The 26,009-nt window shown below is 42.0% G+C and overlaps 1 protein-coding gene across 1 annotated transcript in view; it reads right to left on the reverse strand.

Annotated features, from left to right (window-relative positions):
• ALPK2 (alpha kinase 2) overlaps positions 1–26,009 on the reverse strand; it is a 67,295-nt gene that overhangs the window by 25,492 nt on the left and 15,794 nt on the right. The window contains 4 exon segments of the mRNA XM_075128280.1: positions 2,404–2,439; positions 2,540–2,667; positions 5,239–5,386; positions 9,644–12,338. Coding sequence (XP_074984381.1) covers positions 2,404–2,439; positions 2,540–2,667; positions 5,239–5,386; positions 9,644–12,338 — 3,007 coding nt within the window.

Here is a 26,009-nt window from a genome sequence, read left to right on the forward strand (position 1 = left end):
GCAAATACCATGTGTTCAAATAGCACTAGAAGATTTTATGCCAGAATATTTTATTACTCCTCTTTTTTTCTCCTTCTTTATCACTGTGACATTGCAGTGGTATTTCACTATTTACTGTGTGTGAAGTGACAATGCACCAAATGCATCGAAAGTATCTGTCCATTTAACTCAAACTGTTTTATACTACAGGAATTCCATAAAACGCACAATTCTGCAAACTCCCATTAGCTTTAAGAGGAATTTTGCCTTTATTGGGACAGCAAGGGGCAACGCATAATGGGAAAGAACTCTCCAAGAAACATTGCACTGATGACTGATCTATGAGGTCTGAAGGCATTTCTGGTGCAAGAGGAAACAATGATTTATCGTGTATTAATGGTATAATGAAAAAGGATTCAGGGTCAAAGCTAATTTAATCTCTGATGAGTGTTGTGTCTCGGGCTGCACCTTGGAAACACTAACATATCATAGGACTGGAAGGGACCTCGAGAGGTCACTGAGTCCAGTACCCTGCACTCATGGCAGAACTAAGTATTATCTCTATCATCCCTGACAGGTATTTGTTTAACCTGCTCTTAAAAATCTCCAAGAGATTCCACAATCTCTCTAGGCAATTTATTCCAGTGCTTAACCACCCTGACAGAAAGTTTTTCCTAATGTCCAATCTAAACCATCCTTGTTGCAATTTAAGCCCATTGCTTCTTGTCCTGTCCTCATAGGTTAAGGAGAACAACCAGACCTACAGATACATAACCATACCCAAGCCACAACTCTGGAGCTGAAGTCTGGAAAAATTCAAAATACCAAACCAGATCTGACTGTTGTAACTGGCCCCAGCTATAAAATGGGTCAAATGGGCTAAATCCTCTGCTCAGATGCTCCTGAATATCAGAGTGTTTACACTCCAGACCTGAATTTTATTGATAAGTGCATTCACCAAGATATGTGAGATGCATTGTGCATGTTGGATTAGAATATGCTCCTATGTGATCCCCCACCACGGTTAATCTGAGTTTTTGAAAATCAAGCTGTGTGATCTATCTATCTATCTATCTATCTACCTATCTATCTATCTATCTATCTATCTTATGATGATTTTGCTGTATGATTAGGTAATCATCCAGAATTACTGCCTTAAGGTTACTGGTCTAGTGGTTGGGGGAGTCTGGCCCTAGCCCCGCCCCTTCTGGGGGCCTAGAGTGTCCGCCCCTTTCCTGCCCCCCTGCCCAGGACCCAGGCTGCCTATTAAGCCCATTAAGTTACTTTCACCCCTGTCTGAGGAGGTGACCTGATAACAGTCCTCAAATATGTTAAAGGTTTTTATAAAGAGGATGGGAACAATTGTTTTCCTTGTCCACTGAAGATAGGACAAGAAGTAATGGGCTTCATTTGCAGGATGAGAGAGTTAGATTAGATATTAGGAAAAATATGGGTGGTTAAACTCTGGAATAGACTTCCAAAGGAGGTTGTGCAAAACCCATAATTGGAGGTTTTTAAGACAATCATCTATCAGGGATGGTCTAAGTTTATTTGGTCCTGCCTCAGTGCAGGGTGCTGTACTCGGTAACTCCTCAAGGTCCTTTCCGGCACTACATTTTTATAATTCTATAAAAATTGTAAATCTGAGAGTTAGTATCCCAAACAGACTTTGTATTTTTAAAAATGTTGTTTTTTTCCTACTATGTATCTTTTGACTTGTGTGTGTAAAGGGAGGTGTTTTGGTGTGCAAAAGATGACTGCAAGCTTTTGTGGATGCACTAATTTCCCCTGAGACAATTTAAAAGACATAACTTCCTCGCTAAAGATGTGTTGCGAAGAATGATTCTGTTCCTGATTCTAGAACAGCCAGCATCACACACACACCAGTTCATTCCGCGGATCACGGGAGGGAGAACTGTAAGAATCATGACTGCATGTGCAAACTGGGTGATCTGACATGAACATAGCTGTTCAAGCACCTCATTTACCATTTGCAAGTGCAATCTGATTTGCATATGAAACCACTGCAGTTGTGCACATAAATATGTACATTTTTGTTCATGTTTTTGTTTGGATCTTGTCTGAAAATTCTTGCCATAAGTTCATCTCTGGGACCATTCTTAAAGTGGTAACTTTTCTCATAATTTATTTTTACATTAAGAGAAATTAAATAGGGCCAGATTCACTGAAACAATCAGGCCACTTTGATGATGCAAAGCTTGGTTTAACTATCTGGTTATCATTATACAGCTGCTTTGTATCACCAGAGCAATGCAAAGAACTAACAAACCTGGTCCTTTACCTTCAGGAGCCTGATAACTTCCATACCTACAAATTTATTGTTGACTTTCATTTATATTTTATTGACAAAAGTGTGCCAAATAGAAAGGGTAAGTATTTGAAACAAACAATGAATGTATTTACCTTCAATATCCTGATAACTTGAAAGATGTTTCAATACTGCAAGGGAACAAAAGGAAAGAGACGCTGTAGTGACATAGAATTCAAATGGCGTCTGTCATTGTTCTTATAACTTGAAAGCCAGTGTGCTGGGATTTACCTTCTGAGGTCAGGTTAAATTCAGCAGTCACCTTTCCATAAACATTCTTCAAGCAGCAATAATACAATCCCTGGTCTTTTATGCTAGTTTGAACTATTGCCAAAGACACTGGCGAATCATCCCCTGCACTGGAATAGAAGTTGTTAACATTTGCAGTTTAGTCTTTTAAAACATTTTTTCTAACCAACTTACTCAGAACCACCCTATTTTTTGGACTAATTAATGCTGCAAAGAGCATGAGTCAGAGGGGATGTGAATAGATTTGATATGTTTTTTCAACCCTCCACTTGGAAGCATCCAGCCTGTTTTGTATTGCCTAGTAGATTTTTTTTCATCATATCCTGAGAGAAAACAATACTTTTACCAAACCTACACAGAACCTGATTATATTACAATATTAGAAACTCTTATCAGTTTCCAATATTCATATTGGTTTCACAGGTAAACCTGCTATGGCAGGCAGGACATGTATTTGTATTGGGGAACATGACACTAGCAGTCATAAGAGAGAATGTTTTCTGTAGTCTCTTAACACAGCATGTAAAGTATATTTTCTTGTAGACTAAGAAACAAATACTGTTGATTGGATATTCAGAACAGCTCTGCATGGAAATAGAGTGTATCGTTCCAAAGAAACATGTATAGGTATTGGATATTGGTAGGGACCACTTTTTGACATGAATGAGAACAAAGGGAGTTGTGCTTGCTGACATTGGGGCTGAATTTGACTCTGTGTGTGTGAGACTAAGTCTGGTGTATTGGCACCTTATATTTTATCTTTGAGCCTATGCTTAACTTTAAGCAAGTGCTTAAGGCCAGCCCTACTCAGCAATGCGTGCGAGCACTCATTGACTTGACTTCAATCAGAGTTAAGAATGTGTGTAAGTGTTCTGCTGAATTGGGGCCCTAGGTCAATAATAATCTTTAGTTTCCTCTTCCCAAGTTGAATACACAATATGGATTCCCCATCTCTTTTCCCTGGGTCCCCAGAACTTTTTCCTTTTCCCTAGTCGCCTCTCATCTCTCCTCCTTTCCCTGGGTTCCTTACCTCTTTCTTTCCCTTGATTTCTCCTCCTCTCTTTATTGACTACTCAACCCTTCCCAATTCTTTTCCTCCACCCTTTTCTAGGGAAGGAAATGTTTTTTCTGGCTATCTGGCCTCATGCAGCTCATGCTTTAGCAATAAACCCCTGGATTGTTGCCTGCACTGCAACTACTCTGTGTCCACACACCTCTTCCTGGTAAAGTGGAGCACCCTAGTTAGCCACCTGCAGCATCCAGTCTATATTTAAAGCTGATCTTGTTTAGGACTAGTAATGAGTTGTCCAGCCGTTCTCTCCTTTCCCTCTTAATTCATATTATATATTTGGCACTCTGCAGCATCATTTCCCATGGAGGAGCTAGGAATGGCACATCTGATGTGATCTGGTGAGTATTGTGGACCTGCTTAGTTACTCTACTAGTACATGCCCTCAGCTATGCTAACCCCCATTTTCATGTCACTCTTGGATCACTGTTGCTGAGTGCTGTAATGCTATTTTTGGAAGGGCTGCTTTCCAAGAACAGTGAAGTTCAAGATGTCAAAACCCACAGGCTCAAATACCTATCTTTTAACCTTTATTATTTACTAACTGTATTACACCTAGTGCCCAGAGATGCCCGATCAGCATCGGGTTCCCACTGTATTTGATGTTGTATTAGTGTACAGTCTGTGACAGGCCATAAACTGAAAAGCATACTGTCTATATGGTGACAAGACTAGGGGTACAAGGTCTAGGTTTAGTTGCTCCTGCCTCATTGCAGGGGTCTGGGCTAGATGATCTCTCAAGGTCTTTTGCAGTCCTACATTTCTGTGATTTTACGCATACGTCTCCACTGCAATTAAAAAAAAAACAAACAGTGGCACCAAGTCTCAGAGGCTGGGTCAAAGGGACATATTTGTAAAGGTATTTAGGTGCCTACACATGCTTAGTGGGATTTTCAAAAGGATAGGTGCTTAACTCTTCTGAATAGATAAAGCTTTCATTGTCTATTTTTCTCAGTACACTGCTGCTCAGCCACCCTGATATAATTTAATTGGCTGGGTTAAGGAGTCAGGTAATTTTTGCTCATACCCAACCCTTGTCAGTTTAAAGCAGGGCTTTGGACCGGAGCCTGGAGCTGGAGTGCAGAGCAGCTCCGGAGCAGTGGAGCTGCAGGTTTTTGCCTGGAGCTGGAGTGGAGCCAGAGCACAGCTCCAAAGCCCTGGTTTAAAGGGCCATTTAAAACAGAATTTAAAGTTCAAAAGATGTGACCTCTCCTGTTCGTCAAAGAAGCTGCTCACTGCCTATTGCTGCTTTTATTAGGTTTCAGAGATTCATATCTCCCAGTTTCTCATATCTTAGCCAGACTTGTTTATATTGTTTGGCCCAGCTGCTGGAATTTCACCTTAGCATGATCTTGCACAGTAGTTGACAGTCTGATGGGAACAGATATGAAACAGCTAAAGCAAGCAGATTGGAACTACCTTGAATGAGGGAAACAATGTCTGATATTAATACACTCTGCAAAATCTGACTATTTTGTTTTAGTCAGTATATTGCCCCAGTCATATCACTTCAGTTCTCTCACCAAGAGTTTATCATTGGACCATTTAATTTTCCCCCTCAAAAGATAATCTACAAATATTTCAGGAAGTGCCAGTTAGGATCCCTCCTTACCTTCTATTCACTTGAGCTAGTAACTTTGAATCTTTAATCCATGTAACGGTGGAGTCTTCATGAATTTCCCCAAACTGACAGCATAATTTAATATTTCCAGAACAATCAGGGAACAGCTCAGCATGGATTTTCTTCAGTAACTTGGGGGCTTGAAATGAAATATCCACAGTTAAGAATCAGAAAATAATATAACTACTTTGCCATTTTAAAGGGACCTGAAAATGTCAGCTATATAAATTTAAATGGGTAAAAGAATTTAAAATATTTAGGAATAAATATTAAAGCAAATTACCCTCCAATGTGGAATAAAATAATAAAAGACTTGGAGGAATGGAACAAATATGAAATTTCTTGGCTAGGTAGGGTAGCCTTGGTAAAGATGAATGTCCTCCCAAAGTTATTATTTTTTTCAGTGCATCCCTGTTGGTATCCCTGAAATGACATTAAAAACATGTCAGGATGCACTATTAAAATTCATATGGAAACATAAATGACAAAGGGTGAGTTTTAAAGTTCTGTAACAGCCTACAAAGTGGCATGGACTAGCTTTCCCTAATTTGGCTTATCATTATGCATCACAATAAGAAATGTGATCTGCTGGGTTAACAATTGAACATGCAAACACCGGGTAAAATGAGAATAAGGCTGGAGCTATTTATAATGAATGGGTTAAAATGAAATGTAGGTCACCAAAAATAGAATATCACTCGTTCATCCAGACTACCTTAGTAGTGTTGGATATATTTTCTAAATTCCTATTGCCAAGGCCCTCCCCTTAGCTATTTTCATTTATAATGAGGAAAATATCCCTAGGAAATATCAAAGAGACTGTTCATTGTTGGTAAGAGCTGAGATTACTCAATTCAGACAGCTGTTCTTGGGTCCTGATTAGAAATAATACCAAGAGAGATGTAATAATGTAAATAATATAAAGATCCCATATTTTCAATATTGGAAAGTCAAAGATTTTGCTGTGAAATCTGGATATTAGGTGGCCCTATTTACCCCTTAAACCCATTTGAGGAGTTGATGCAGGAGCAAGCAGGAACAAAATATTTAATTTCTAAAATATATACAATTTTGAGTGAAAAGGACATTGATAAGAAAACAACCCAGATGAAAAGATGGGTGACGGGTTTGGACAAAGAAATTATTTTGGATGAGTGTGTCTCTACGTGGGTATGGGGATATACATCTACAATTTGTGTAGCTCCTAAAGAATTTTTTAAATAAATAATTGTATAGATAGCATTGGACTCCAGTTAAGTAAGTTCCATCATACTTTTGCTACTAGGGAGGTACTTTGTTGGCAGGGTTATGGGGAAAGGGGAATATACTTGCACATGTGGTGGTCCAGGAATTAGATGGTTTGGGGATGAAATTATTAAAGAGATTCCTCTTATGACAAAATGCTAGCTTCTTAGAGATCCCCTGACCTGCTTACTTAATATATTTTAAACAGAAGGACACATTAATTTCTTCTTTTTTGTTAGCAGCTAGACTTTTTATTGTACACTGTGAAAATGCATAATCCCTCTTATGGAATTGTGGTATAGTAGAATATGCAATTGAAAAGCTTTCCCATCAAGTACGTACACTAGAGAAGTGGCAACAAGAGGAATAAATTGGTTAGTCTCTAAGGTGCCACAAGTACTCCTTTTCTTTTAACAAGAGGATAGGTATTTAGAAATTTGGTCACTCTTTCTAGCATTCTGAAAAGGAAGGTTCCTCAGCCAGCAAGCTGGAATCGTTAGCCAGGTTCTTTGAATACTGAATAAGTTATAAGTAATGTACAATGTCGTATGTTAAAACGTTATTGTAACTTTGCCTTAATACATTTTTTCAAAAAGTCAGAACGTAAAAATAGCACATTCTTATTTAACACACCTTCTCCCGGATTAAAGGGCCAGTCAGTTAAACTATAATAAAGCTGCACAGGTAGCACTGAGGTGTAATAATGTGAACGTAATGTGGTTACCCAACTAGCACTGATTTTGCCTAAACTCCTTTAGTTAGTGAGCGGAATCCTTATTGCTATTGATGATGTGAGAGAGGAAAGATAGCAGACTGACTCTCAGATTCCAAGTGGAGTTTGCTGTTGTTTAAAAACAAAAACAATCATCCCCATCAAACAAAACCCCCATATTTTTACTCATAAGTTGAGGGTATTTGAACTGGGAATGACTGAGAAACAATAAACATGAAACCTCAAATTTTTACAGGGTTGTGTTTCAGAGTAGAATTGCCCTCTAAAGCCCTGATTCTGTTAGTTACTTAAGTATGTGCTTAACTTTAAGCGAGTGAGTAGCTCTGTTGAAGTCAATGGCCAACATTTAAGAGTTTAGTGATAATGGGACCCTCAGCTATTGGATGTTCAACTTGAAATGCCTGAAAGAGGTGTGATTTTCAGAAAGTGCTGAGCAATCAACTTCTGAAAATCAGGCCCCTCTATGGTGCTGCAAGTTGGGTGTTCAAAACTGAGACACCCAAAATCACTAGCCACTTAAATCTTGGCCAGTGAGACTACTCACAAGCTTAAAGTTAGGCACATGCTTGAAGTACCTTACTGAAGCATGCGTAAAGTTGTGCAGGAAGAGTGTGACAGAGATAGAAATAGAACTTAGAACTCCTAACTCCCAGTCTTAACCACAGGCCATTCCTCTATGGACCAAAAAGAAGAGAATTACTACACCAGAACTGATTCGCCCCATTATCAATACTATACTAACTGTTGACATGTTAGTTCCATGTAGTAACCATAGGTTTAAATCAAAGTGGTTCAGATGCAGATGTATAAAACCTGCCCAGTCTGCTGTATGCTTGGACATTTGCAGAACAATCTCTGAATAATATTTCATTTAAATATTATTCTGAAATATACAGAACCCAAACAGATGTTTTTAGTACCTACATTCTACATGGCCGACATTATTTGAGGATTGGGCAAATCCTTCCCCCTTTCTTAATGCACTAGGCCCTCTTGTAACTTCCGGTTTGCCTACATTGTCAATTACAGACACTGACAGGACTGCAGCTATACCACAGACCTCCCTGCACAAAGTTCCCAATCAGAACTAGTCATTTATTGTGCCTGCTACAGCACATCTCCCTTAATCCCCTTTTATGGTCATTGCTAGCACAAACATTGTCATGCAAAGAAGACATCTGTTCTACCACCTATAAACACAGGAATGCATTCAATTAAATAAGTGATTAGCGAAAGCAGAGATCCAGATCTACTGCAGCTGTGCCACTGTAGCACTATTGTGTAGTTGCTTCCTACGTCAACGGAAGGGGTTTTTCCATCAACGCAAGTAAGCCACCTCTCCAAGAGGCAGTAGCTAGGTTGACAGAAGAATTCCTCCATTGAACTAGCTGCAACAGTGAGGGGTAGGTCAACCTAGCTACGTTGCCCAGGCTCTGAAATTTGTCACAACCCTGAGTGATGTAGCTAGGTCGACCTAGGTCTTAGTTGTAGAGCCTTCAAACAGATTGCTAGCTTGCTTAGAATCTTTGAACAGCTTGTTAGCCTCCTTCCAGTCACTCTCCACCCCTGCTCTCATGCCTTACCTCTTAATGATTTAAATGTAGTTTGTGTTACAACAGGAATGTGAAATATGTTAAAAAATGAAAAGAAAAGCTTGGACCCAGCAAAATCTTATATTGACCATAAATGCTTAATTGTGTTGCTTTTACGCTACTGCCATTTTGTGTTTTATCCTTCCAGATTGTAAGCTCTTTGGGACAGAAACTGTGGGCCTGGTTCTCATTTTATTTACACTGGTTTAATGCCAGTTTAACTTCATTGACTCAGCAGAGTCACTCAGGATTTATACTGGTGTAAGCAAGCGCAGAATTGGGCCTTTTGTCATCTTACATTTCTGCAAAGTGTTATGCATATCCACAGCATTATATAAATAACAGTAATAGGTTACCAGCAGTATAAACACGTTAGGTCCCCAACACAGTATAATTATAGTGGGGACACACAGGGTGGTGGCACAATTGTGAAACCAACCCATTGCAGGAATAGAATAACATGATACTACTGTGTTTGCTATTATATTGCATGGATTCTGTTGGAATAATCATAATGTACTTTATGTTCCTGAGCCTTGACTTGAACAGAGGAAACTACATTATAAAAGGCATAAAAATTAATAAAATATGATACATTTATCATCTAAGGGGAGCCAGGGACTGAACAGATTTGCAGCATGGCATAGTAGTGGTTATTACTTCAGAGAATGGACATTTTCATACATTAATGCATGACATCTCTAGCTGATTTAGTTTAGCTGAAGGAGTCTTGTGGTGTGTTGGAAATTTCTTTGAAATTTATACTGTAGTCTGAGGGATGTGAAAGAAAAAAAAAATCAACAATAGGGAGACAGCTCCCTCCTACCTTTGTTGGGTTTTTTAGCAGGTAGTTTTCTTTGCTCTTCCCTCTCTTTCCTCTGAATTATGCCTGCATTAGCTTTCAGGGCATTTTTAATGCAACTGGAGTTCTTGCTGAGGTTTTCCTTTGCTTCTAGTCGGGGTTTCTTAGACAGCACCTTTGACATCATTTTCTTCTTACCCCCATCAGCCGAATGTCCACTGTTTGCTGTTTCTTGCTGACACTTAATGTCCTCAGGCCCAACAAGTAAGGGCTTGCAGGGTTTTGACCCTTCTTGCGTTTTTGTCCTCTCTTCTCTTAGTGTGAATGGATCAGCTGTGGTCAATGCTAAAGAGCACTGCTGAGATTTGCTCTGTGGCAGCTCCTCCTGGAAATGTTGGCTGTTTTCTGAGGCATATGTTGGGAGCCTAACTAAACCCCCTGTTACACGGTCTGATGCAATCATGTTTTGACTCCTGCCAGCCGTGAATTGTCTGGTTTTATGATGTTCAGTAGAGTTAGTTGTATTTCCACCCCTGTACGTATTACAGGGTGTTCCAATTTGCTGAGCGGAAGGAGTCAGGGATGGATTGGACTGTCCAGTACAATAACTTGTAATATGTTCTTCTTCCTCTGGAGTAATCAAGGCACGCATATAAGGCTCCACTTCACCTTCACCTAGGCTATATTCAATGGCTTCTTGAATTTGTTCTGTTTTCTTTTCACACAAGATGGTTTCATCCTTGTTTTCTTCAGCTGTTCTAGGGCATTGACGCTGCAATAGTTCAGGTGTAGTTCCCAACTTGTTCAAATTTTCATTCCCCTTAATTACCATTTGTGTGGATTCAGACTGCACTAGGCTTTCTACCCTGGAGTATCCCTTTGCCAGTGTGTTGATACTGGATCCTTCTGTTTGGCTCATAGGTTCTAAAGAGACAGATAAAGTTTCTCGTAAGTTCGTATGTTGGGTGCAAAGGATGGAACTATCCACCTTGTCACCAACATCTTTACAGTCTTGACTTGCAGTACTATTATTTTCATTCCCAACACATGTTATAGGCTGAAAGAAGCTAAATGGTGCCACCGGCCCAGATTCATAAGTGGAACTTGCTGAAGAGTCCATTCTTAACTTTCTCCCAATCTTGCAACCATGGTCAAGGATAATTTCATTTCCTTCTGATGCTCTGTGCTGAGAATCTAAAGGCTGAATTTCTGAAATGCTGTCCAATCCTGGGACACCTAAAGTTGCAATATTTTGTACCTCATCTATTCCAAGATCTCTCTTTTCTCTACCCATTTTGTTTTCTTCATCTCTTGGTTTTTCTAATAAAATTTCAGTTAAAAACTGCTCCTCAGACAATGCCTTGAACACCACCTGCTGCACACCTATCTCTGTCTTATTGTTGTCTTGATCTGGATTTTTCAGTCTGTCCTCATATGTTACAGTTTCAGGACTCCTAATTAAATTATGTAGCTGTATAATGTAACTGCAGTCCTGTGCATCAGAAACACTTTGGAAATCTTTACTGTCATTATCTCTTGAAAGATGGTAAGTGCTACAGTTACTGTCATTTTGTACATTCAGGTCTGATTCATTTCCTTTTTCCTGAAAATTCTCGTCAGAACGTTTATTGACTTCTTTAACAGAAGAGTATTTTTCACCTGAAAATTGATTGATGGTTTCACAGGAGGAATTACTGGATAAATCTTCTTTTTGTACAAGATCAGGGAGATAAACACAATCTTTTATTTCTGGGTAGCTCTGTATAACAGGAGAGTCTTTAGTAGCTAGTTCATCTATACATTTAATTATCTGATCATTTATTAAATGTATATTCTGTTCCGTATAAGGTAATTGACGAATGTAACTATCTGGTATGTAAGTTAGGTGTTCTTGGTCTTGTTCTAAATGATTACTTTGAGCCTTTATTAATCTGGGAGGAGATTCTGCATCATGAGACTGGAAAGAATTATTAGAAGCAAGATTTCCTTCCTGGGCAGCACTCATTTGAATAGATCCATTATCATCAGTTAATGTTTTGTTTGGCTTCTCCTCCAACCACACCTCGGCATTTAAGATATCATTTATTAAAACATGAGTGGATGGTTCTTCTATTTTATTTCCAGTGCTAGAGCCCAGGCACATACCGTCTGTTTCTCCAGTTTGTCTGAGAGAAGTGTTTCTTATGGCTGTGCCGCTACACGCTTCATCTGGTTTTAGTAGGCTATCAGAATCACTGCAACCCTCCATTGCTGTTCTTCGTCCAGTTGCCAGTACTGTGACAGCTTCATTGTCTTCTGTTATATTTACTGCAACAGAATGTTCAGTACTGGCCTCTCCGATAAAGTTCACTACTGTGGCTTTGACAACTGCAGGACTGATTTCTAAGCTCTCAAGCTTCCTATTTTCCCATGTGAGGTGGTCGTCTGATTCCTCTTCATAAAGAGGTTTCAATAGCTTGTCATGTGCTGACAATGAATCAGAGTCTCTACACTGAGGTTCCACAGATCCCAGAATTGCACAGCAATTTGCATTGGGCAGATATTCATTACATGGCTCATCATAGACGGTATCCGTATCACTGTTCTCATGAGCACCACATGTTTTTCCTCTGTTCCCTTGGCCATCACTTAGCTCTGTAGGAGTCAGAACAGCACATAAAAGGTCTTGCTTATTAGTAATAGCATCAGTAATCCGGTAGAAAACAGCTAATACATCATAGAATCATAGAGTTTAAGAACAGACTAGACTAGATCATCTAGTCTGACCTTCTGTCAGGGCCACCCTTAGGATTTATGGGGCCCTACACAGTATTATTAAACTGGGGCCCCTATGCCCAACTTGCTCTTAGCAACGCAAACATAAGCTTACAGTATTGGAAAACTTGCCACATGCACTTTATTAAAAACAGTTTAATTGTGCTGCCTTCACCCCAACCCCTGCACTGCACTGCCATCCTGCCCTGCCACACTGCCACCCTGCCCAGTGCCCCCACCCCCCGTATGCCCAGCAACCCCCATGCCCAGTGGCCCCTCACCCAGAGATCTCCACCACAGATCCCTATGCCGAACAATCTCCCACCTACAGACCTCTCCCCCCCCCGCACTGCCCAGCGCCCCTCTCACACACACACCCCCAGCTGCCCAGCACCTCATATTCCTGAGGGAAGTCAGCACCAAAAAATTAAATTCTGTGCACAATATTTTAAAATTCTGCAAATGTCAATAAATAAACGTGAAGGCTCCAGCATGACAGTGGCAAGCATAGGACACTGGCTGCATGGAGGTGGGAGATCACCCTGCAGACTTCCCTCTCCCTTCACCTCCTAGGTCAGGGACTTGGCAGTGAGATACCCCTGTGTGCATATCAAAAGGCCACTGGGAAGCATTTTACATGATGGCTGGGATGTCAGCCATGACCCAAAATCCATTTGAATGACAAAAAAGGAAATAGCTGATACCAATGGCTGAGTCCAGCCCTCATCCAGGCCCTTGTCTGCCACCCCTCTGGGCCATCAACTCCCAAATGGCATTTCATTCTCCCTAAAATAGAGCATTTCCTCTAATCCTGAAAAGTAAAGAGGTGCTTGGGATGTGCAGTTTAATAAGAAAAGGAATTATATTCAGGCACCAGTCTTTTTTTCTGCCCTAATTTACACACCTGGTTGCCACACACGTTTCAGTGGGATTGTACTGGGTATAACTCAGCATGCAGTACTGGGTATAACTCAGCATGCAGTTTCAACAATGCTTCACCAGTGGGCCTGGAGCCATAAGCAGCCAAGTCTCATTTGAATAGTGGCTCTTGTTTTGGATTATTTAAGGCGGTTTTTAAAGGTTTTTCCCACGGGTGAGGAAGAAAGTGCTGCATTCTTGAAGGGACCTTTAAAATCCCACTCAACTCTGCACTGTTTAGAACTCTCCCTCCTTCAAAATGCTACCAGCCTGAGAGACAGCCCTGGAGATATTTGGATCCACAAGAAAAAAAATCATGTCCCTTTTCCCTAAATAAAAGTTTTCAGCTACTCCAGCCTTGTCAAGTGCGAGTCCATCTTCCTCCCCAGCTAAGATGTTGTGCCTCCCTTGCATTCTGCAGCCCTGATTGCTGCTTTTCTGCTCCAGATACGTTCCCCTTCTCCTTTTGTTTTAGTGTCAGTTTCCTACTGTTGACACGAGAATATTGTGAATGGGCAGGAAAAGCAAATGCCACCTTCTTTTTTTCCTATTTAACTTTCCCTCCTCCCCAGCCTGGTTATGTGTGTGCCTCTCCCTCCTCCCGGCCTGTGTCTGCTGCTGATCCCTGCTGGGGAAGGGAGGAGAGGAAAAGGTGACCATCCAAAGAGGATCTTCGGCATCTGGGCTTAAACTTCAGAGAAGAGGGAGGTGGAGTGAAAAGGAGACTAGGAGAGAGATTGCAGGGAGTTGCCGGCGGGGTAGGGCACATGGGCAGAAGAGGGGCAGGTACAGTGTGGGCCTGCTCGGAACAGCTGCTCTCCCCCGGGGCCACCAGCCTGCTCTGCAAGAGGCCCTAGCGTGTTCGCTACTTCCTCACTAAGCCAGACAAAAATCACCCCCTACTCTTTGCCCTTCCCAGCCGGCTCCCCCCAGCCACCCCCAGCCTGGTTCCTCCTCCACCCCACCACTCCCCGAAGTCCCGTGCCTGGCTCTACCCCCCAAGCTTGACTCCCCGCTCTCTTCCCAGCCTCCGGGTATCCCCCCCCACTCTGTTCCCAGCCTGGCCCGCCTCCCCCTGCTCACTCACAGGCAAACTTTTGCTCCTGGCCCCATGAGGCCTCGCCCGACCTGAAGCCCTCAGCCAGCTGGCTGAGTGAGTGAGTGAGCGGAGGGGAAGTGCGAGGGGTCGGGTCGGAGAGAAGCCTGCTGGCCCAGCACAGGAGATGGGCTGGAGAGGAGAGGAGTCCGCACTGTAGCCAAATTTTCTGATGTCCAACACAGCGGCGTGCGCTGTGTATGCCTAAGGACGGCTCTGCCTTCTGTATACTACAGGCCACCATCCGGCACCCGCACGCTAAACCCAACAACCAAAATAAGACCAAAGTATTACAGCCCACAGGAGATTAGACTTATGTGCCACAGGCAGAGAATAGGAAGGACTCAGGTGCACCAGAGCGTGATGCCCCCGCAATGGCAGGAAAATGATTACATGAGATATACCCAGATAATCTTGGCAAGTGACCTGCACTCACAAGCTGCAGAGAAAGGTGACCCCTCTCTCCCATCCTCCCCAAAGATTACTGCCAGTCTGACCTGGGTGAAAATTCCTTCCTGACCCACATATGATGATCAGTTAGACCTTGAACATGGGAGCAAGAACCAGCCAGCTAAGCATCCTGAGAGAGAGTGAGTGCTCGGTGCCACCTCAAAGCCCTGCCCCTCCCCGTCCAATGTCCCATCTCTAGCTGTGGCCATCCCCGATGCTTCAGAAGGAGATTTAAAAAATATTATTGTTACTTGTAATATTAACTCTTTGTTCCCCACATGGTTGTTGCTGATCGCTATCTCTCTGATCATGGGGCACATTGTGAGCAATACAGCTTTGTAAAGTCACATGTTCTGTTTGTAATCCATTTTCACCGCTGATCATATCCAATGCTGGAAGGCTGGCTGTTGCGATGTCCCTTACTGGAGAAGTCATGAAAATGAAACTCTCATTTATTTCAGGGTCTGTACACTGTTTCTTATATCTTTGCATAAAGCCTTCTGTGTTTGTTTCTTGTTCCTGTATCTAGGAAAAATGGGGGAAAGAGAAATACAAAATATTAAGAGAACCGCTAGAGAGACCTGAACCAGAATCCTGGATCCAAATGCCCCTGATCTTTTGAGAAATTTTGATCAACATCTCAACTTCCTGGCTTGTACCTATCTCTATCCGGGGCAGAATAAAAACTCTCGATATAAACAACCCTGAATTCAGGTGAAGTTCAGATCTGGATCCAAACTTTGTAGAATATCAGAATTGTGATACTGGATCAGATCACTGATCAATCTAGTCCAGCACCTTAAAAACAAACAAGCAAACCCCAACCTCCTTACCTGTCATACTAACAGACAAATCAATCACACACAATATAACTTTATCCCAAGCAGAGCTTTTATAGTCCCAAAAGGGGAAGAGGCAGAGACTCCATGAAATCCACTAGGGACTTTGTTCTTGCCAATCTACTTTACATTTAAAGTTTTCAGATACTACAGACAATATAAAACAGATGGATAGAATATATATGCTTCAGAAGAAGGTACAAGAAACCCTGTAACAGACAATTATGGAGTAACCCGTGGCTCTGACACATCTCTAGCAATTTCTAAACTTAAACAAGTAGTAGAGTATCATTAGTGTATAAACTAATAAATAATAATACATTTTCTCAAGCCCCCATCAACACTGAGCCAGTTTAGGCTGGCTTCTCTGGGGCCCTGCTTCTTTTTCTTTTCTATTGTGGGTCTTGCATCTTATTCTCACATAAATAACATGTTTCCTCAGCATTGACAAGTCAGTCGTGAAAAGTTTCAGAGGAAGAAATAACATCCCACATAAATGCCCTGCTGAGTGCACTTAAAATAACACTCCAAACACTAAATACACAAATCTGGCCCAATAGTCAGCCACCTTGGAAACTAGAGATGATATCCTGAGCTTTAGTCTTTCTATTCCAAGGCTGGGCACTGTGGAGACAACATGCTCAGCCTTGCAGAGCGGGAGTGCCTTCTGTCACTCACAGGCTCTCTTCCTATTCTCTAAAGTGGCACTGAATGGCTCTGTAGAGTAGGGCATGTCCAGCCTTTTGCCAATGAGGTCACTGAAACCTTGAGAACGTCATTGGTGGACGTACAGGCAGAAAATCACATTCCCAGGAAATCCTACTCTGCTCCCCACACCAAAATATCCCAAATTGTTTTCTTTGGTATACCTAAGAATAAAAAGATTAATATGACTTTGAATTAAACTAAGCTAAATTCAGTTTAATGTACAAAGGAAGCACAGACCTGATTAAGGAGTCAGCCAATGTTTTGGCCCACGAGGAACTTACACAATTACAGACATCTGTCTTGAAATTAGAATTAAACTAGTGAGCTGTTCCCCCTCAGACCTAGATTTTCACTCCTAAATCATTGTTTAGGAGTCCCTGCCATGCAATTGTTCGCCAGTATTTTTCCTAATTCTATTCATTATTAAATCAGTTCCACACAGACTGTGAGCATGTCTTATTCACAGTAAAGGGAGAGCTATATAATTTTTCACCAGATAAAACGAAAATCATTAAAAAAAGCCAATTTATTTTGGAGGCTTTTAATTACCATAACAATACTGTATATCCTAATTTGATAAATTAGAAAAAACTGCAATTTAGAGTTTCCGTCTGAGAAATATTTACTTTCAAATAGTTTATTAGCAGGATAAGCAGGATAAGTGTGTTCTTGTTGAAATACACTAATTTAGTGCATTTGACCATGTCTCCTTCTAGTGGCAGGCCTCAACAACTACCACTACGCCCAGCTATGAGTTATTTGTTTATTATGGTGGTGGTTGTTATTTAGCTCAAGTGGAAGGATCATGTGGTTTTGAGATGAGGATCACATGTTTGATCCTGCTAGTAACTACTGTGTGTGCGTTTGTATGCACTCATGGTTTGTTACACTAGCTAGCTATTTTTAAACCATAAATTAGCAATCACGTTTTTCCTATGCCAAAGTAGACTATATTCTGGTTAAAATTAAGGAGCATTTTTGATGCTTGTAAACTAGAGTCAACATGAATATTCTCTTCCTCTGTTTAAGTAATGCAAACTGCCTGGCATGTTATCGCTTACTAGATTTCCCAGGAACATGAGGTATGGCTTATACTCATCCATCCCTAGTGCCACCTTAAACAAGAGCGAGCAACATCATTCTCTTTATCCCGCCAGGCTTCTGCAAACCTCTGTCCCCTTGAGATTTTATTGATCTGAGATAATTTTCTGGTTAGCATGGTAGGTGGGCTAGATGTGCAAAATTCAGACTGGAATTTTAAATTCACCCAAGCTTCTGAGGGTTTGAATCTGGGATTTTCAACTTTTTCTACCCATGAACTCAAAATAAGCTGCTGTTTCCTCTCATGACCTCAATCCATCCCATAGTTCTTTGGAACACAGTTATTTCTAAATCTGTGGTGCGTGTGGCAGGTGCTGGGTGAAGAGAGCTGGGAGCTGTGGACGCATAGTGGATTGGGGTCTCTGGGTTAGGGCTGCTAAAAGAGTGGGTGCTGATAAGTAAGTGGGTGGTACAGGGCAAGGCTTTCTGAAAGTAGATCAGTGTTGTGTCCATTTAGCGGGGAGCAGGTAGGTCCAGACTGGTCCCGGATGAGTTGCTGGGTGTTCTGGCAGTGGTGGGGCTGCTGGGACATGGGGCTAGGAGTTTCTGGGTGTTGGAGATGGGGTGAAACGCTGGATGGGGAGAAAAGATTGCTTCCTTCTGCTCTTGCCATGCTGCTTCCACTGCAGCGGCTTCTTTCCTCCCATTTCTCCACTCAGCTTCAGGGAAGCTCTACATAAGTAGGATGTGGGGCCGACAGGGTGCTGTGAGAAGTAGGGAGGGAAGGATTTTCTCCTTCACCTACTTCCCAGAAGTCTGAATAATTTTAATGAGGGAGGGAGGAGACGGAGGAAGGGAAGGTTTTTGTCCAAGACTTCATGGTCTTGACCCTCATCCCCCTCCAGCAGCATCCAGCAAACTTCAGACCTCTCATCTTCAAAGCTCCTCACCCAGTGACCCTGCACCCCACAGAGTCTGGAACCCTCAGCACCACCAACCACAGCTCTCCCACCTATAGCCAGCACTGCTCACTCTCCCTCTTGGTAGTCTCGTATGCCCTCTACAGAGAGAGGTGCTAGTCTCACACTTTGCCTCTGGATTCAGATTCCAAACTTTCCCAACCATTTGGGGGATTTTAATCTAGGGTTTGGGCCTGGGCCCACCTCTTAGTATGGGTTTCATTTCCCAACCCTCTATTAATTCTCAGCCAGTCCTGAGCACTCCGTCCATCTACAGTTTTATCTCTGCCACCTCAATTTTTCTCATCACCTCCTGCAAGCTTAAAGTTTGCTCAATTTCCTATCGCTTACAGCCACTGCAGCCTAAATCACAGCTAACCTTTCGCCAATATCTGCTGAATTCTCACTAAGTAAGCCTGACATCATATGATCGGTCAGTCCATATCGCCTGCACATGTGAAACTGAAAATAGACAGCTGTTTCCTGGCCACTAGAAGCTTATAAGCAAACTACAGGTTATTTAGAGAATCCTCCTTTCTGCCTATCTAGTCCATGTGTTTGTGTAGGGGTTTGTCTGTCTTGAGCATTTATAGGTGTACATCATTGTAGTGTCTAGGCAACAAGACATCTCTTGATTGCCAGTATGTAATGTAATAATAATAATTAATAATAAAAAGAGCTTGTAACTAAGGGCCTCAGGTAAAAGACCTGAAAGTGGAATATTGTTTTCAGTCTTGTGGTGATCACATTGAGAATTTATTGATTGATTGTGAATGTGATGGTCCCAGTTGTGTATGACTAAGAACCCTGTGTTTTTTATACTGTAGAGTACTTAAATCCAGTCCTTTGTAACAAATGTAGAGTGCATCAGTGTTGTCACTTTTCATATTTTCTCTAACAAGTCATTTCAGATAGCACAGTTCTGAAACTGTGAATCTTGATTTGATTTTTTTCCTCTTCTGGCAGGAGAATATTTCTATGCTTTAGTGCTTCCAGTACATTTTAACAATTGCTTCAATTACTGCATGGTAGGCTTGAATCTAAGAAGACAAAAAAAAAAAAAAGCACTAAAAAACTGCACAATGCTTAATTATGCAAACTCTGCAGCACAAGTTATTTTAATTTGTGTGTGTGTCTGGTATGAGACAGTAGATAGAAGGTAAAAGACAATTCTGTGTTCTGACTCCCATTGGAAATACACAGTCCTTGTGGTTTAATTATAAAAGCCTGGTTACTGACAGCAAATAAGTGATAAAAATCTTGACAAATAGACAAGTCAATGAGATAATAATTACACAAAGGGAGGTGGATTCAACCACTCACAAAGCAGCCAAAGTGTCTTCCCTAGACCTTACTTCCCTAGACTAAGTAATTTCAAGATCAGAGGCATGTAAACAGGCATCTAGCTTTGCCATATTATTGACAAAACCCTATCTGTACCAAGACCAGACAGAAACAGTTAAACTTCAATGAAAGTAAGAGAAAGTGTGTGCATATTCTTACTTTCAAATTAGACAAGGTAGGGGCAGGGCTGGTTGTAAGTGTGGGTTAGCAGAGTAGTCATTTCCAGGGGGTGCTGAACTGCTGGTTGTTTTTTGTTTATCTCTGTTGTGATTGGCCAGCTGTTTTTGCTCTGCTGTGATTGGCTGGCTGCAAGTTTTCTTTTTGATGGGCGATTGGTGGGGCCATTGAAAATATTTTCTGCCCTAGCCAGCAAAATGGTTAATATCCATGGCCCATTAAATCCTTGGCTTGTTGGATGAACCCGCCAAACAGGTGCCAATCAGTGTCAATTGTGATGGTGATTATTTTTTAAACTCTGTCTATATCTGTATTAATACCATGCCCATCCACAGGGTATCTGAGCATCTGCACATTGGGAACTGAACGGAGACCCTCACATTCATTTCATATAGGCCACCAAACGGCCAGCTGATGGTAATAACATTCTGTCCCTACTAACCTTAGTACTAGAAGTAAAAGGATAAATATGCCATTCCACAGCCATCCAGTTTTGCACTTATCAAGCTTTAAAAAGTAGTATCTATTTGACTTTTGTATTGTTGAAGCAAAGCTCTGATAACTGATTATTACCGTGGGCTATGCAGCAGGACGGAATGGATCTTCTTTTTCCACTTATCCTTTATTGTCAAGGAGAAAGGTAGTGGAGGGAAGACTGCTTGTTTTATTTTCTGTTTCAATGTATATGCATGCTCAAGAGTGCCAATAAGAGGTGCTGGTGTTTGTAGACACCAATTCGCTTCTCCACACACACATAAGCAGTAAGACTCAGATCTTTATCTCCCATGAGGATAACCTATGGAAGAGGCATGGTAGGTTTCCTCCACATTCTTCCATTGGTTGGGGTATTCTTCCCACAGAAGAAGCAGAGGGTGCTGTAGGTCTATGTTAAAACATTAACTAATAAGTATATTTCACCTCTATATCCTAAATATATCTGATATATTTTATCCTTGGCTACAGTGCTGCCTTTAGTCCCTACAGCAACTGAGCTAGAATATGATATGCACAATATCATAGGGTAGGTAATTTATACTGGATGGAATTCTTATGCCATATTAATGATTTAAAGAATGTCTCAAAGAACACTGGCATCAGCACTAGTAGTGGGCAAAAGTTTTGGGAGGTTCAGTTGGAAAAATATTTTATAGCCTGGAATGGATACTCATTCCAGATGGCCTCTGCACTTATGGGTGCTCCTGCATATCATTTCTAAGGGGTGTCTCTCTTGAACCAGCAAGTCCATCTGTTCCCCACTGACTTCCTCTGCTGGTTGCACCCTCTGCCCTGTTGAACATTCAACCCTCCATGCCATAATTTTGAAAGATCTGCTGCATGGTGGCTATTTGTTTCTCAGCTACGCACACCACTACCATGTCAATTCTCACAGGCTCTGGCTCTAGATACACCGCACCCTATGTTGCTTCTTAGAACACCTGAGAGCTGGCTACGGCAGGACTCAACAAAGGGTTTAAAGGAGGAATGGGACTTGTCTAAGGGTACTTATCTGCCACCCTTCTAAACATGACAATGCTTCCCCGTCTCATACAGTATTCCTGTGTTCTATGAGTTTTCCAAATACTGGAGAACCTCAGAGTTATGAATGGAGATTGTTCATAACTCTGAAATGTTCATAACTCTGAACAAAAGTTATGGTTGCTCTTTCAAAAGTTTACAATTGTACATTGACTTAATATAGCTTTGAAACTTTACTATGCAGAAGAAAAATGCTGCTTTTAACCGTCTTAATTTAAATGAAACAAGCACAGAAACAGCTTCCTTACCTTGTCAAATCTTTTTTTAAAAAACTTTCCCTTTATTTTTTTAGTAGTTTAGGTTTCACACAGTACTCTACTGTATTAGCTTTTGTTGTTGTCTCTGCTGCCTGATTGTGTACTTCCGGTTCCGAAGGAGGTGTGCGGTTGACCGGTCAGTTTGTAACTCTGGTGTTTGTAACTCTGAGGTTCTACTGCAGGCATTTGAATCACGGCCATGCTTATTCAGTCCCTTTCCTAAAGCAACTGCACTCATTGTTTTGTCTCAGTGATAATTTGTGAAATTACAATAGGGCACGGTGCTTTGTTACCATAGGCATAGAGCCAAATGCCAAATCTATCCAAAAGGAAATGAATGGTAACACACTGAATAGCGGGGGTTTTACTCGCAGCTGAACTCAGTGTTCATAAAAAGAAGTTTTTAAATGTATCCAAAACAGTCTGCTTGTCTGTGTGCCACAGACATAGGCGCTAACTGAGATCAAACAAAATCTGGATGGGGCAGAGCGAGAATACTAATAATCTCCTGTTTTCAAAGTCAGCTGGTGCATGTTTGTCTTCTTCTAACTACATCTTACAGACAGAGCGCTCTGCAACCCGATAGGCAGTATGGAGGCTGACCCAGCAGGTTGTTTTACCCGAGACATTGTGGAGCCTCCTCAGTATGCAACACTCAGTGTGCTCCATTGCCATGCAGGGCACCAAAGTCCAGCAAAGAAAGCAAATGTCTGAGAACTCTGACCAGAAATGACTTAGTGCACTGCAGAAGAAATGTGAGTGTTCCCTCCCTCAGGGCAAGTCAGGAGGAGAGGGAAGGATATAGACCATACACTTGTTCATGCCCAGCAGCTGAACTAAGCAGTGCGATATGCCCTAGTCACCAAAGTCACCAGACTTTTGAGGGTTTCACCCCCCCCCCATTGCCCTTGTCTGGGCCCCCTGCCTCCCCAGAGCAGGGGCCAAGAGTGGGGCCGCAGCTCCGGGATGGGGGGACACAGGCAGAGATAAGGGGGCCGAGGCTGGGGCCGCAGGTGGGGGTGGGTCTGGGGCCAGGAGTGGGGCTGTGGCCAGGGGTCAAGGCTGGGCCAGGAGTGGAGCTGCAGAAGGGTTGTGGTGGGGGCCAGTAGCTGGGCCTGTGGCCAGGTGTGGCTCTGCTCCCAGTACTGCCCCCAGTCTCAGCCACGGGCTGGGAATGGAGCTGCAGCCAGCAGCCAAGGCTGAAGACTGGTGCAGCGCCTGGAGCGGAACTGCGCTGGGGATGGGGATGTGGCCAGATGCGAGGTGGGGAGCCAGGGACGTGGCTGGGGACAGGAGTGGAGCAGTGCTGGGGGCAAGGAATGGCTGGGTGGCACTCCCTCCCTGCCCCCCGTGGAGGTTGGCCTGGGCTCCACCGTGCCCATCCCAGACATTCCTCCACACCCCCTTAGGGGACGCACCTCGCAGTTTGGGGACCTCTGCCCTAGGCCCCGCTCCATGCAAAGTGAAAAAGAAAGGTGTCACTGTATCAGAGGGACAAGATAAAATTCATAAACGAAATCTTTGTTATGAAAAGAGCAAAGAATGGAAGCATGACTCACTGGAGTCCAGCTAGCATCGTCTCCCCCTCCCCCCCCCAAATTACCCTTTCTTTGCAAAAGTCTTACACCGTTTAAAATGCCAAAGATTTAACATTTGTAGTGTTGTTGTAGCCATGTTGGTCCCAGGATATGAGAGAGACAAAGTGGGCGAGGTAATAAGATTTAAGGGTTTGGTAAGGAATGCAGCCAGTTTCAATCTAATATAATCTTTCCTCACTCACTGTTACCCCATAGTGAAAATTATATATTTGTAGACACAGGCCACCATAATCTAGGTATGTACCTGAGGGAGTGTAACCCACTGATAAGTGTAGGTTTTAGATCCTCCTCTGTGCCTGTTTTCCTGCAGATATGAGTTTGTTACAGCCCCAGCAAGAGACCTTTGGTGCTTCAGCTCAAGCAACTGATGGTTTTAGCTCTGGAGCTCCATGCTTCAGTCCTCATTGTGTCAGCCAAGATGGTGGCCATCACAGGGGAACATTCTCTTCTGGTTCTTTTACCATATCATACTGTGGTATCTGAATGCTGTCTCTGCTCTCACTATATAAGCCAGGATTTGACCAGGAATAGAGCTTTCTTGATCAAAATCTTTGATTATGGTTATGGGGCTCCCCACTGCCTTATGGCAAGACACAAATCCCATTTACGTTGGTAGGTGGTTTTTGGACCCCTTCTGTGTTTCTGATATTTGCATTTGCTACCCCTTTTTTATCCTTGCTCTTTTTTTGTATTAATGGGGAATGGATTCCTTTATTTTGATAAGTCACTTGCCTCAGTCTATGGTGTTTGCTTTTCTGTCAGAGCTTGTAGTTCTGGTTTAATCGGGTCTTCAGCTTGGTTACGTTGTTGTGTGCTGATTCTATTGAACAGGGCAATGCCATCTTTTTACTAACTGGCGTTAAATAATAATAAATATACATGCAATTGCAAATACGCATGTATTCCATTTCTTGGTGTGGAAACAGACAATAACAAAAAACCATATTTGAGGACGCTGATGTTCCTAGCACAGGAAAACCTGTGTAGATGGGCTGTGCTGTGGCAGGTATTAGTGTGTATTTCTATATGGAATGAATGCAGGGTCAAAAGCAGGGGTGATTAATAGCACATGAAGAATGATGCTGACAGGCATACTGGTTCCAGGCTTGTGCGTACATTAGAATTGCCCAAGAGGAGACTTCAATTACATGTTTTATAAAAGTAAATGTCACTCTGTTGCAGCATGAAGAGTGTTTTTTCTTTTAAATAGCAAATTTTAGTGCTTGTGAAAGATGCTGGATTAACACCTTTGGGCTCTGAAGTCCTCTATTCACAAATCAGGGGAAGCAGTAGTGTTGAGGGATTATCTCTATGGGGCTGGAGGGTAGTTTAGTTAATTACCCATGTCCATCAATGTTTAGTCTCTCTAATGAGAATCCATATAAGGATGCACAAAGGAGCTCAAGGCAGTATGGCAATGAGGGCAGTATAAGAACCTACACAGAATAGAACAGAATTAGTGCCAAATCTAGTGGTTCTATGATGTGGATACCTGACCATTAAGGGTTTTCTTCAATACATCAAGTAGGAGGAGGTGACAAGTAGGCTGCTGCAAGGCTCTGGTCCTATTTAACTTCAACACTGATCTGGAAAGAAGTAGGCAGCACATTTATGAAAACAACAATTGATACTATATTGGGAACCTCTTTGAGGCCAGAGAAATAATACAAGGGGAATCAAAGAGACTAGAAATATAAGCAGAAAATAAAATGAGACTCAACTTGCAAAAATACAAGCTAATACAATTGGGGGAAAAGTAGTCCTGAGTACACATAAGCAAGAGAGGAAGGTACCTGGAAGGCCACAATACTAAAAGAGACCTACAGATACTAGTGGAAAGCCCAATAAACATGAGTGAGCAAGACAGGCCAATACAATTTGGGGATATCGTGCCATGGGGCACGGAGGTAATACTGCCTCTCTATATAACTGTGGTGTCACAATCAATCATATGAAGTGGCTGGTGACGCTGATTTATTAAGAATGATCAAATAAGCTAAATATATTATTCCGGACAATAACTATGTTAACACAGAGTGAAGGTTGAAACTACATATAAGTGATTCGGGGTGTGTGGGGGGGAATTACTGGGATGTTATAATTATCCCCCAAATCAGTATTATAAACCCAGGAAAGTCAGAGCTCAGGTGAACTTACAAGAAATCCTGAAATGTTAATTTATACGATTGCACAGTTAAGGCACCCAAACCTTAACTCTACCCTGACCCCATGCAAATAACTATACAGTTATGAATGATGCATTTTTAATTTTTGTGGTATAAAGTTATTTGCCTCTCCCACTTCTACCTTCCAACCCTGTTGGTACCACTATAGGGCAGTTCAGGTTTCTTGGATGTCCTACCTGTACATTTCCTTCTTTACATAGCATCATACTCAGTTGTTGTTTATTCCTTGCCGTAGGCCTCATGGGTCCTTTTTCTTGTAACTTTCTGGTGCAGTTCATTTCATTTTACAATTTAACAGAGATGGCTTTATTGTTTTTAAAATTGCAGTTATTTTTAAAATGTGGCAAGTATTGCTGATGACACAGCTGTATTTCATATTTTAATCAGAGAGGGGATTGAGCACAAAGTTCATATTTGGATCCAAACTTCCCCGAGCTCTACTCAAGTTAGGAACTGACCTATTGGTTTGACTTATGGTGTCAGCAGATAAGTTTGTATCTGGAGCTGGATGTCAACAAAGTTTGGAA

Source organism: Caretta caretta, chromosome 5, assembly GCF_965140235.1.
Source record: "Caretta caretta isolate rCarCar2 chromosome 5, rCarCar1.hap1, whole genome shotgun sequence".
In the NCBI taxonomy this organism is placed as follows: domain Eukaryota; kingdom Metazoa; phylum Chordata; order Testudines; family Cheloniidae; genus Caretta; species Caretta caretta.